Below are 13,722 nucleotides of genomic sequence, written 5' to 3'. Positions count from 1 at the left end.
TCTTTATTGCCTTGGTTATACATCACATACCACCAGTATTCTGGTCTTCCTGGAAGTGTATCTGTCCAAACTACACACAGAACTTTAAGTCCAGACATTAGTTTTTCATTGTTTGTTCCTATAACATTCCACATTCTCTCCAATAGTACAGTTGAGGCAGCAGAGACACTCAAATCTCAGGGAAAGGGAAAATAATCCTCCTAAATAATTGATAATTTAGATCCTAAAATTCTGAATACAGTCAATACTGTATGTCAGTAGTACTCTGGTTGCCTGAACTAAAACTAACCTGCCCCCTCTTACTGGCACTCACGAATTTCCTAAGCTCTCCCTTGCAGTGTATTTCCTTGGTTTAGCTTTCAATACCTAGAAGAGTACAGCTTACCTCGATATTTTACTCTTCTAAATTATTCATAAAATATTAAAGAATAATTCTGACACCAATTCCTTTGATAAGTATAAACAGCTCCATCTCTCATTTATTTACTAGAATAATCCTTTTATTTATACCCAAATTTCCTCAAGTCCATTTATCAAGATCTTTTATAGCCATTTTTCACCCAGAAGAACACAGTAGAAAAACAGGGATAGCCATGTGAAAGGTTTATAGTTTAGTTAAAAAAAAAAAAAAAGAGGGGCACTGCAAGTGAGAGCAGTTTATGAGTTCCTATTTAGGATTTGATTCATATCCTACATATAAATCAAGATTTCCTATCTTATGTAAATTTGTTCTTGCTATTGTAAATGATAATAAATCTAAAACCAAAAAGACCCTAGTCAAGGTTAGAATATTACAAGATACTTCATTACCTTAATTAAGGTGGTTGAAATACTATGTCCACTTTATTTTTTTTTTAACTTTTTATTTTATATTGGAGTATAGCCGATTAACAATGTTGTGATATACTATGTCCACTTTAGATGTGGCTGAGGGTAAGACAGGCTAGAAGAAAATACCCAGGATATAGAAAGCTAGGTAAGCAGGTGGGCTGACCATATTTATGCATATCACTATTTCATAACAAAAAAACTGGTTTAAAAATCATTGCTATAAAGATATGGAGCCTCCTAATTATCAAAAATAATGAGTTACAACAGATTTTATAAATAAGTAGTCTACTGCTTTCAGATGAAGAAGTATAAGCCTTTGGTAAGCTGGCCTTCTGTAACACTTGCTTTTGTTGCCCACCCCCAACTTGTCCTCAGACCCTGTTTTCATCACTTACTTTTCTTTAACACAGTCCTAAACGCATTAAAAAAATCTTTCTCTGATCCTTCCCCCATTCCTTTCGGTTTTCTCTTACTCTTCCTTTTACTGACTTTTTTTCCACTTGATTTCTGGAACCCCTTTGCTGTCTCATCACTGTTTTCCTCATGTCCAGATACTCTTTTCCCTGTATCCCAAGACATCCGTAGTCTGCCTGAGTTTGCATGCTGTTTTCTGAATGCTCCAAATATCCTGTTTTAACTCTCATTTAAGCAGTCCCCCCTTCTTCTGGCCTAACCAATAAGCCACTCTTCCTCCTTGTTCCCCCACAAAACTGTCATTCCCTCAGATAACCCAGCTAAGTGGTAGAGCAGTAGACTCTTCAAACTAAGTCACACTAATGTAAATAGTTGATAATCTTTACTTACACCTGCCCAACCCCCATCCTATCCGATGCCCTCAGGGGGACGTTTACTAAAATAATTTTACTTGGTAAAATCTCATAAAATCAGGTTAGAAAATTGGAACTTGGGATGTGTGTGGTGGAATTAACTGGAGACTCATCTTTAAACATACAAAACTACCTATTTCCAGTATATTCCAGCCTTAGAATAGGTAAGGAATTGGTAAACAAGGAGAATATCGATCTCTGTTGGGATTTCCTGATTCTATTTGATTCCTGAGGTCTGATTAAGTTATGTCCAACCTTTGAGATCCAATAACTGAGGGAAAGGGAAAGAAGGGTATGGTATGCTAAAGGTCTGTCCTGGTTTCCAATGTCTGGAGGCAGGTAATACTGTCAGTCAGGGGATCCTAGAACACAGAAACCCCAGTGCCAGAAAAAAAGAGAGGTGTAATAGTTATGGATCCAGAAGGTCAGAAGGATCTCAAAGTTTTCTGTCCCATATCTGTTCACCTCTCTTCTCCCTCTAGCTGATCACAGAAACACTTGTTTTGATTATATGAAAGTAATATTAACTAACATTTATGGCTATTTACTCATGGCACAGTAACAAACATCAAATTGTAGTTAGCTATAAGCTTTACTATATTCTACTCAAGTGTCTAATCTTCATAGTTCTGTTCATATGGTAGGTTTACTTTACTAATTAAAACAACAGTACCAACAACTAGAGGGAACATTAGAAATGCCCAATAAGTACAGGTTGCATGAATTAATAAATACTGTGTGTATTTAAAGTGGCAGGTATCAATCACTGAAACAGTCATTGAGCACCTACTATATGTAGATGAGGGATTACCTTTAGTTTATCTGGGGAAAATAGTATAGACTTCACTGAAAATTTGCTGTGAGGATGTAGGAGGGTACAGCAGAACCTCACTAATGACACCCTCCATCCCCCCCTACCTCTGCCCCCATGTTTCCTATCTCTGCACTCTCTCTAGCCATACAACCAACTGGAAAGTTAGTTCTCCTTCTTCATTCTCTTGAATTAGCCAGTTTTATTCTGATCATCCATTAACTGCTATTAATTAGTATGTGCTTTAAAGTTGCATCTGCACAACAGTTACATCTTTGCCTTAGTAAATAAGATGACTATTTGCAAAAACTGCTCCAAAATCAGAACAGGGAGGATCAAACAGAAATAACAAAAATTATTGACATCAAGTAGCACCTCTTTCCTGGACAGCTGTGTCCTTATATGGAAACACTGTTCAAGTATAATAGTGATCTAGAAGGATAGGGAGAAAGTACTACTAAGTGATCATAGCCTAGTTTCAGAATGGCTGCTAAGACAGGGCAGCATTTAACAACTTTAATAAAGAAGGGCCATATTACAAAATGATGTCATGTTCAACTTAATACATTGAGTTTTATGAAAAACCATTTCAAGGATATATTCACAGGGTCCATTTGAAGAGGTACAAAGATTCATGCACATCCTTCTCACTGATATCCAAAGAATCACATGAAGAGTCTGACAGCCACAGAGATTGCATGCCATGTCTACATATACCACATCCATGTACACACATATTCTTCAACTTCTCAAAGTCATATGCACATTCAGACATACACAGAGTCATATTTATGTTTGATATCCTGGGCAAATATAAAAAGTTGAAATATCAAAATAAAACATTCTTCATTCCTTTTTTAAAACTTGTAACAATTAGGTATGTGTGAACAAAGTCTGAGTTAAATTATTTACTCTTTAAAATGAGCCTTTTCTTTACTTTAGTTGATTCTATTATTTGACAATATGAAAACTGCCCACTCACAAAAGTCCTTCCAATATTTTAGAGACCATATTCTAAAATCTAAGCCGATTTATTTTCATGTTAATCTGTCTTATGAACACAATTTACTAGAGAACAGGTAAATAGCATTTACCAGGTTCTAAATCATTATACTGCAGTAAGCCTTAGGATCAAATGAGATACCACTTCACACCCACTGAGACAGCTATTAAAAAAAAAAAGGAAGACAAGTATTTGTGAGGATGTGAAGAAATGGGGACGCTTGTAACATTCCTGGTAGGAATGTAAAATGTGCAAGCCATTGTGCAAAATGGTTTGGTAGTTCCTTAAGAAATTAAACATAGAATTACCATATGACTCAAAAAAACTGAAAACAAGTATTCAAACAAATTCATACTTGTACACAATGGTCAGAGCAGCACGATTCACAATAGCCAGAAGGTAGAAACAAACCAAATGTCCATCAGTACATGAATGGATAAACAAAATGTGGTATATCCCTATGCTATGGACTGAAGGTTTGTGTCCCCTTAAACTTCATATGCTGAAGCCCTAATCCACAATGTGATGGTATCTGGAAGTGGAGCCTTTGGGAGGAAATTTGGTCATGAGGGTAGAACCCTCATGAATGGGATTAGTGGTCTTATAAGAAGCGACACAAGAGAGGTGATCTCTCTTCACCATATGAGCAAAAAGTAGCCATCTGCAAACCAGGAGGTGGGCCCCTGCCAAACACTGAATTTGCCGGCATCTTGATCTTGATGTTCCCAACCTCCAGAACCGTGAGAGACAAATGTTTGCTGCTTAAACCTAAGTGTCCATCGACAGATGAATGGATAAAGAAGATGTGGCACATATATACAATGGAATATTACTCAGCCATAAAAAGAAACGAAATTGAGTTATTTGTAGTGAGGTGGATGGACCTAGAGTCTGTCATACAGAGTGAAGTAAGTCAGAAAGAGAAAAACAAACACCGTATGCTAACACATATATATGGAATCTAAAAAAAAAAAAAAAAGGTTCTGAAGAACCTAGGGGCAGGACAGGAATAAAGATGCAGATGTAGAGAATGGACTTGAGGACACGGGGAGGGGGAAGGGTAAGCTGGGACAAAGTGAGAGAGTGGCATGGACTTATATATACTACCAAATGTAAAATAGATAGCTAGTGGGAAGCAGCCGCATAGCACAGGGAGATCAGCTCGGTGCTCTGTCACCACCTAGAGGGGTGAGATAGGGAGGGTGGGAGGAAGACGCAAGAGGGAGGAGATATGGGGATATATGCATATGTATAGCTGATTCACTTTTTTATAAAGCAGAAACTAACACACCATTGTAAGGCAATTATACTCCAATAAAGATGTTTAAAAAAAATAATGTTTGCTGCTTAATCCACCTAGTCTATGGTATTTTGTTATAGTTGCCTGAACTGATTAAGACGTGATATAATGAAATATTATTCTGCCATAAAAAGGAATGAAATACTCATACATGCTACAACATGGATGAGCTCTGAAAACATGCTAAGTGAAAGAATCCCACATTATGTGATTCCATCATATGAAATACCCAGAATAGGGAAATCTATAGAGACAGAAAGCAGATTGGTGGCTACCAAGGGCTGAAGGAGGGATTAATGGAGACTGAGTGCTTAATGCGTATGTAGTTTTCTTCAGGAGCAATGAAAATGTTTTGGAATTTGACAGAAGTGATAGCTGCACAACACTGTGAATGTATTAACACCACTGGATTGTTTACTTTAAAATGGTTCATCTCATGCTATGTGAATTTTATCTCAGTTTTTTAAAAAGCTTAGAAATTCATAAAATAACAAACTTAGTTGTTTTAAATTTTATTTTCTTTAGTAATAATAGAAAATTATTAGCCAGTGACTAAAGAGTTAAATGTAATTACTTCAAAAATAGTGCATGGGAACAGTGAAACTGAATCCTGGATTTTAAAATCTGATCAAAGAAAGGTTTAAGCAGCATCTCATTTTCAATCAACACATACAGGTGCACACACACATTGAAGAGTATGTATCAAAATATGTCTCAATTTAAGGAGAATTATTCTCCAAAATGTATCCATCATAAATATCACCTTGTATGCATTTGAGTTTCTACCAAGTTGTTCACTTGACAAGGGGCTGTCTTGATTTGTGTATTCTGAGAAACAAAGTACTTGCTGGAGAAGATACTTAGCATGGGAAAAAACTCAATCAAGTTTCCCTTCAAAATTTGGGAAACTTTAAAGTTACCTGACAGAAATGGTAAAAAAAGAGGTAAAGAAATTTAGCACTGACTTAGTAGTTTCTGATGTCAAGACTCCACAGTTCCACTGGATGTCACTGTATACAAAAGCCTTTTAGATACCACTTTAAAAAGCAATCCACTAAATAATTATATTATGCAGACAATAAACATATACCTACAGTACAAAAAGGAAAAAAATGTATCATGCTATGTAAATGGATACATGTAGAATTTCCAATGGCGGTCTCAGACAGATTCAAAAAGTGCTTCATATTAAAAACTTTAGGTGATGTAACCTAAAAAACTATATAGATGGTTCAAAAAGTAGCTCTACTGATAACAAAGACACAGATGTAAAAGATGCATATACAGTTTGAAAAAAATTGTTTTATGAAATTTGAGATGTAAAAAAAAATTCCTAACCTAATATTAACTTTACATAATATATAATTTTCAACATATTCAAGTTAACAAAAAGAACCCTTTTGGGATCTTCTAAATGGGAAAATAGAGGATCACTTTATATTCAAGGATTAACAGTTTTAGCATTAGAAAAAAGACTGAAAAGAGCTACACCATAAAATGCTAAAAGTGATTATTTTGAAGCCTAAAAGTACTTCGGGATTGTGATTTTAATTTTCTCTACCTCCTCTGCATTTTCAACATTTTCTTCCATCTACATGTATTACTCGATTAAAACAAAAGCAGTAAGAATTAAAAATAAAATTTATTTTCTCAAGAGGTCTAAAACTTGTATGACATGGAATCAATGAATTTCTGTTCTGGAAGAGGCCAAGAGTCTCCCAGTCTAACCTTCTTCCAAATCAGAATCATCTTATCTACAATATTTGACATCATCCAGCTTTTCCCCGATATACAGATCAATATTCTGAAAACAGCTTGTTCCATTATTACCAGCTGAAAACTTCTTTATTGATTCATCAATAATTTTATTTAGTCTCTATTTATGCCAGGGGCTGAGGTCTTTATTTGAGGTATTTTTCTCAGGAGTCCCTTAAGTCTTCACTTTTCCAGGCTCTATATCCAATTCTGCTCCTTTGTATACCCTACCTGGCATTCATTAACATTCTTCTTAGAGAGGCATAGTCAGGACTTAAAGCAACATTCCAAGTGATTTCTGATCAACCCTAGTCAAAATTAATAGTCCCAGGATACCTGAACATTTTTCTTAGATGAACGTAGACTACATCAGCATTGCCAGCATTACATAATAGTGACAGCTTAAGATTATAGTCAACTGAATCATCCAGGTCTATTTTACTAGCAACTTAGATGTTCCAAATCTAAAGTTTAAGCAGCACATTTTTCCACAATCAATTTTAGAAAAGTTTAAATATGGGGGAAAAATTGGCTTTATAATAAAGGAAATATATCTATTTCCTGATCACAGAAAGCTCTCCATCCCCCTTCTATATTTTTAGCTTGACTAATCAATGAAAACAAGCAATCTATTTATTCCTTGTTTTATCTATAGGGAATTGTACACATTTAATGTTCAGTTTAGGAAGAAAATCATATCATCAGAGGCAGTGTGGTTGATGAATGAATGAAAACCGAACATAGAAATGGTGAAGAAATGACTATCCCTGGGCTTTTTAGAAACCACCAATGCACAAACTTAGTTTTCCAATCAGTGTTTTCTCAGCAGCAATGATGCCAAGCCCAGAAGGGATGAGAATTTCTCTTCTACATCCGTTATATATAAAGTTATATTAAGTTCCAAGAAGGGGTTTATAGGACTCTAGTTTTCCCCATCTGTATAATGTCTAAAATTACAAAAATACAGCCACCAATTTATTCCCAGGTTAAAAAAACTTGATATAAATCCTTGGGAAGCAAGAAATTTTAATATTCTAACTTTTATATACAAAGCTGAAGGTTAAATTATACATTAGTCTTACTAGTGATAAACCTCACTCAGTGAAATCTCTATATAACTTCTCCAGTGCCAAGATTTATCATAATCTGCTAAAAATTAGAGAAGCTATGCCTATTTGAAACTTTTTGCCTGCCATTATTTTGTTCAAAACCATACAAGTGGTAGCCTAATAAGTGGTTAGATAGGATGCTTCCTACCTGCATAAGTACTTAATATGCTTACTTTTATCCTACACAGATTTAATTAACAGAGTGTCACTTCACACACGTGTAATTTTCCCAGAAATGGTAAAAGAATTAAGTGTTAGAAGTTACCTTGAGTGGTGAAGTTGAAGAGTGCAGGTGTGTCTCGCCCATTTGGTAGTTTGACATTTGGGTCCCGTAATTCATCAAAAAATGAATGTGCACAAGCTTCCAGTGGTGTCAATCGGGCAGTTGGGGTATACTCCAGCAGACGGCTACATAGTGCAATCGCCTCTGGTGGAGTTCGAGGTCGGAAGACCTACGGTATAAAAAAAGAGAAGGTACAATTAATGTTTCCTTGTAAGAATCTTAGCAAATTATCCTCTGAGTACTGAGTTAATTCCCACCATGTACAAAAACATGGTTGCATTTGTGAAAGGAACCTTCTAGAATGAAAGGAGTTAACTGCACATGATTTACCACAGTGATGTGAACCGCTAATTAAAGACTATATGAGAAAAGCTCAGAGAAAAAACTAGGGGAAATGGAAAAAAATCTATATATGCTGATCATAAAGCAGTACAATCAAACATGCACACAAAATGTGACAGGCATAAAAGAAAGCCTGAGTTCTGGAGGCAAGCGCAACTAGGAGAATACAAAATTAATTTTAAAGTTTTGACTGCTGTGGCAATAGATAAAACGTTGCCTCTTTTGTGTGATTTTTTTAGCAGAACGATTATGGATAACGGACAGCGCTGTTCAAATTTTGGCAATTAATATCTTTTAAAAAAGAAAAGCTGTTTTACTCTTAGTCTATAAATATTAATGATTTGGTATTAATTCTTCAATAAGCAGAGACTATTATTATTTGAAGAAATTCTTGAATATCCAGAACTTCGCAAAATGTCCAAAACTGTTTTCTCAGGTAGCGGTTGTCGTGAACACGGCCAGTTTACCCTCATTTGAATAAATATTCTAGGGTTTTAATCAGGAATAGAGAAATGTATTTTTCATTAAGAGCTATTAATTCACAGAAAAAGTAAACTGAAAGCTATACTGAAGCAAAATGCAAATAAATAAATTTGCTTAAAGGAATAGAAAGCTTTCTACTCATCTATGTCTTAAAACTCCTAATAAATACATGAAACTATGAAAAATATACTGTGTTCTAAATTATGGACAGTTAAAGAATAAAAGCAGAAGGTGAAAAACAAATAAACGAACAGAAAGCCTTTGAAATTAAAGAAAAATGAAACATATACCCCTTGACAGGAAGAACACAGAATCTAATAGAAGGTGTAGTAGTGGCAGTGGTGGAGGTGGACAGACACATAAAGAGAAAGAGATGTGTAAAAATGGAGGGAAATAGACCTAAAAGTGAGGAAAGAACATGTAGATTGTGACAAGGCACAGAGGAGCCTGGGAGGCTTAAGTTTTCCTAACGAGAAAGGCTCATGTAACATTTGTCTATTCACCTAGGCTGAAAGCAGAACTGGTTACTACTACAGACTCCTTAGGTTATAAGAGACTATTTATAAGAGTACTCTACTCTGAAAATCTTTTTTTATTCCTTTTGTTTTTACACAAAGTTTATTATTAATAAAGATATTTTCCATGGAAATTGAGAGATTGGCTTGGGTAGGATATTAGAAATTTACTTCCGAATATTAAAGGCCTTAGTTAATTTATTTGGCTTGTTAGAAAACCCTCTCTCTAAGGTCAAAAACTGCTTTATCTTTATTCTTTTGAGTAATCTGACTTGCCTCAGTCAAGGAGTTACTGTATTATTTGAAATGTTTAGATCTTACACTGTTCTTAGTCATTTTCCCCTTTCTTGCTCCCCAGCCAGAACCATAATCAAAGTGTGAAAGAAAATAATCAGTGGAAATATTTAGAAAATTTTTCGTAAAAATATTAAGCACTACTGACATTGCTCTGAGGGCAATTTGCATTTGACAGCATATGGATTTATTTTGCTAGCTAGTCTAATAAAAATGTCTCTGCACCAATATGGTAACACATAAGTAGAATTAAAAGTACCACCACCAAAAGCAGAAATAAATATCTTCTAACATTCAAATGCAGGGAAGCTACACAGTGAGTGTAGTTTAAATGAAAAAAAAATTTGTGTTATTGCTATTAATAAATCAGTATTGTAAGCTTATTTCTGATTATTAAAAAAAAAAGTCATCCACATCTTTCTGGTTTCTTACTGGCTACAAGTGACCATCCATGTTGGTACTAAGACACATATTAGCTTATTCTTGCCAGGGAATCCTAACTCACAGTATCAAAGAGTTAAAAACAATAAAGAAAAGAATTCATTCCAAGAGCCTAAAATTAAGACTTAACCCGCCTTTTAAAAATGTATCCATTATTAATTTAAACCCCTTGAGAGATTCTTGATGAGAAAAGTCTTGGTTCAGTAATCTATGGATAAAGGTTAAGCAGAAAATTATGCGGGGTCAAAACCCAGTGTACCCAAAGTCCAGATTTCTGACCATAAGACTGGGTGTGGTAGCATGCAACTTTCAAAAATTACAGGCCAAACTAGAAATAGCTCTTCTGAATTACGTCTGTGTCTAAAGAAAAGCAAATCAGTAACTATTGAGATTTGGCTTCTTTTTTTTTTTTGGCCGCAATGCGCGGCATGCAGAACTTCCCCAACCAGGGATCGAACCCGTCCCCACTTCAGTGGAAATAGAGTCTTGACCCCTGGACTGCCATGGAAGTCCCTGGCTTTTAGTTTCTGCTGCTTTTCATTCCTTACTCATTTAAATTGCCTAACACTCGGAATCTTTGGTTCTGTGGATCTTTGTCAATATTTATTCTTGTAAAAATAATAATTTTTAAACCCCTCAACTCCTAAACTTCAGCTTAGATGTCAATAAATCACTCAGGAAACTGACCATCTAAATATACTATAAGCAAAACCTATACCATACAGTGAGTAAAAACAGAAATCACAGCTACCTACATTGTTTTTACTATTACATTTCAAGAATGAATAACTATTTAGCTTTTCAAAAAAAGTTTTCCCCCTAGTTTTATAGACCTGCCCTGAAATTTTGGGAAAAAAAAATTAAGTACATACCCGAACTCCTGAGGTGAAATGTCCTGTTCCTGACGAATCCTAAAGATGAGAATGCAGTGAAATAATCCAAACAGGGGAAGTCAATCCAAAAGAGAATAGTCCAGCAAGGAAAAATATATCCAATGTTATAAGAAATCCATGGTGTGGGGGGGGACATAGAAAATGTTTATACAGTTATAAACTTTAAACATCAGTCTCCACAGTAGCAAGTCCAAGTTTTAAAAATTATTTCACCACAGTGTATGCAAAAAAAATTTGATTGCGCAATGGTGAGGCACAGTAAAGAAACATTTTAATTTTAGTTAATTATGTTCCGATGCCAGTGCGTTTATTAAAAAAATACAAAACCAAAAAAAGTTAAAATCAAAATGAAATCTAGAAGTAAAGTTCCCAAAGTAAAGTGTTTGGTCTTCTACGACCTGGATTCATTGTCCATTGACATGGCTTGGGAGGGGGCATATCAGACTGCTTTTAAAGATACAAGTTCCCAATTTGCTAATTTTCTCTATTAATGAATTTCAGTACACAGTATAAACATTTTTTGCTAAATTATTAGTGATGAGAGAAAAGTAATAAATATATTTAATTTATATTACTATAGATTTCAAGCCAGATATTTTCAATTTGTGTGAGCTAAGAAGGATCAGGCCACCGCGGATTATTCTCCATTTTGGATTGACTTCCCTGCTAAGAGATGTTTACTGACATTCTCATTATCTTAGAGGACTCTTCAGGAAATTGACATATCACCTCAGGAGTGCGGGTATAAACTTACTTTTTCTATTGTGGGCTTTGCCCCCTAATACCCTTGCACCCATTACTTAGGAAAAATAATGAACATTCTTTCTTTTTGGAAAAACTCACTGAAAAAAATTCTATATCTTTGAGCACTACAAATTCAACACAGTTCCATCTGCAAATATGCCCAATTCACCCACCAAAAGCTAAACAAAAATATATACAATGAACAATACAACTAAGGGACAGTCACAGTTATAGGTGACATGCATAGTAATGTACACCAACACCTAGGCACAACGGAGCCAATTATGCAAAAGGGAGGTAGTAGGGTCTATTATGTCTAGGTATTGAGAACAAAAAATGGCAGACCTCACCAGTAGCTGTGAATTCCCTTGGCTATTCTAAGAGTATTTAACATTCTTTTAGGATAGTTTCCAGTGGGGGAATTAAATATTTTGCAAAAATAAATAATCCGCGGATTATTTTTAGTCTGCAGACTAAAATTTAGTACACGGATTAAAATCCGGCCCATCAGGATAAAAATCTCTCATGAACTTAAAACACAACCAGGTGGACAAAAATAGAAAACCAGACTCAAAAAACTGAGAGCACAAAGTAAGACTCAACTGGGCCAACTAATAATTAGTGCGCAGACTAAATATGGCCAGCCAAGAATGTCAGCAAGGCCATGAAGAGCCCAAAACACCCCCTGTAAAAACTAAAACCAAAAATAAATAAATAAAACAAAACAGAACAAAGCAAAAAATAAATAAACAAAAGGAAAGAAAACAAAAGAGAAAGGAAAAACTGAAAAGAATCAAAACACTGACATGAACTTTTAAGTGATTCAAATACTACCTCACCTGTGCAGCAACTCATTTTCTTAAATTGAAACAAACTCTCATCACAAATACTAGTCTATAGAAGAAACTGAGAGAAAAAATTCATTTTTTTCCAAAATAAATTATCTGTGGTACTGAACAAATGCAAATGAGTCCTTAACAGAAGAATTATTCAAAATAAATTTGTATTTGGATAACTCAGAAAGGACAGAGGTAATTTTCTCCTTTACATGTCCTAGAATAGACTTTTGCCATCAAAATCAAATTTCAACCTGGAGCTGTTATGACTGAATCATAAGCCCCTTAAAATTATCATTTATAAATGGTCATATATACCACATCAAGGCCTATGGTTGATTCTCATAGCATCAGCTTTCAACAATTCCACTGTATTAAACAGCCAACCAGAGAAATGTAAGAATGCCTATGAGCAATGATAATTAATCTAAGTAGAATGCAGAACAAGTACTGTGCCTGTTTCAAACAGCTACTCCTCCCAAGTTTTCATTGTGATAAATGTACAATACAGACGACACTGTTCTCTGGTCATACCCAAAATACACAAGCATCCAATGCTAAAAACTGATACACCATGAACATTCCTGAAGAGCAACCCTAATATATAAAATTATTTGCAATTTGTAAGCCTTAAATACAGGACTAAAAGTGAGACAATGCCATGGATTTGTTGACTAGTTAACTATGCTAATTAATCAAGTTAATTAAGAAAAGAACTTAAGTCTACCGAAGTGCTCATGTGCAGTACATAATTCATAAGAAACAAAAACATCCTTTCCTTAGCCACAGCAGAGCCAGCATTCAATACATTTCAGCTGCACTAATTAAAAGGCTTATGGAGATTTCCTGAGCTCTAATACACATAAGGAATATCATATGTGTATTGATATCAGCATTTAACTATGAAATGAAATTTCTCCCTCTAATCTCATTTACTGATAAAATAGTACTATACTATAGAAGTGTGAATTACCAAATGTCCACTTATCCAATTTAATCTTTCATTGTTCATAAAATGGTGACTATAGTCAGCTTGATCTTCCTAAGAATATAATATTTTCTTTTCATCCACACCTCCTTATCTTAGGGGATATTCCCCTAAACTACAGCAATTCCTAACTTAAGCGACACCTAAGCAGATCTAAATCCTCCTTCAAAAGTACCCACCCTCATTCCCCCTAGCCCTTCTATCACCCTTAAAGGAGGCTTCCTTTTTCCCTCCACCACCCATGCTGGAACTCTTCCCTATAATACC

At 35.0% G+C, this 13,722-nt stretch overlaps 1 protein-coding gene across 1 annotated transcript in view; it reads right to left on the bottom strand.

Moving 5' to 3' along the window:
• Positions 1-13,722, bottom strand: part of GSK3B (glycogen synthase kinase 3 beta) — a 197,803-nt gene that overhangs the window by 26,025 nt on the left and 158,056 nt on the right. The window contains exon 9 of the mRNA XM_082654334.1: positions 7,902-8,088. Coding sequence (XP_082510460.1) covers positions 7,902-8,088 — 187 coding nt within the window. The remainder of the gene's footprint in view (positions 1-7,901; positions 8,089-13,722) is intronic.

The sequence above is a fragment of the Grampus griseus genome, assembly GCF_964374135.1.
Source record: "Grampus griseus genome assembly, chromosome: 5".
In the NCBI taxonomy this organism is placed as follows: domain Eukaryota; kingdom Metazoa; phylum Chordata; class Mammalia; order Artiodactyla; family Delphinidae; genus Grampus; species Grampus griseus.
Note: the sequence above shows the minus strand (reverse complement) of the source record. Positions and strands in the feature narration are given on the sequence as shown.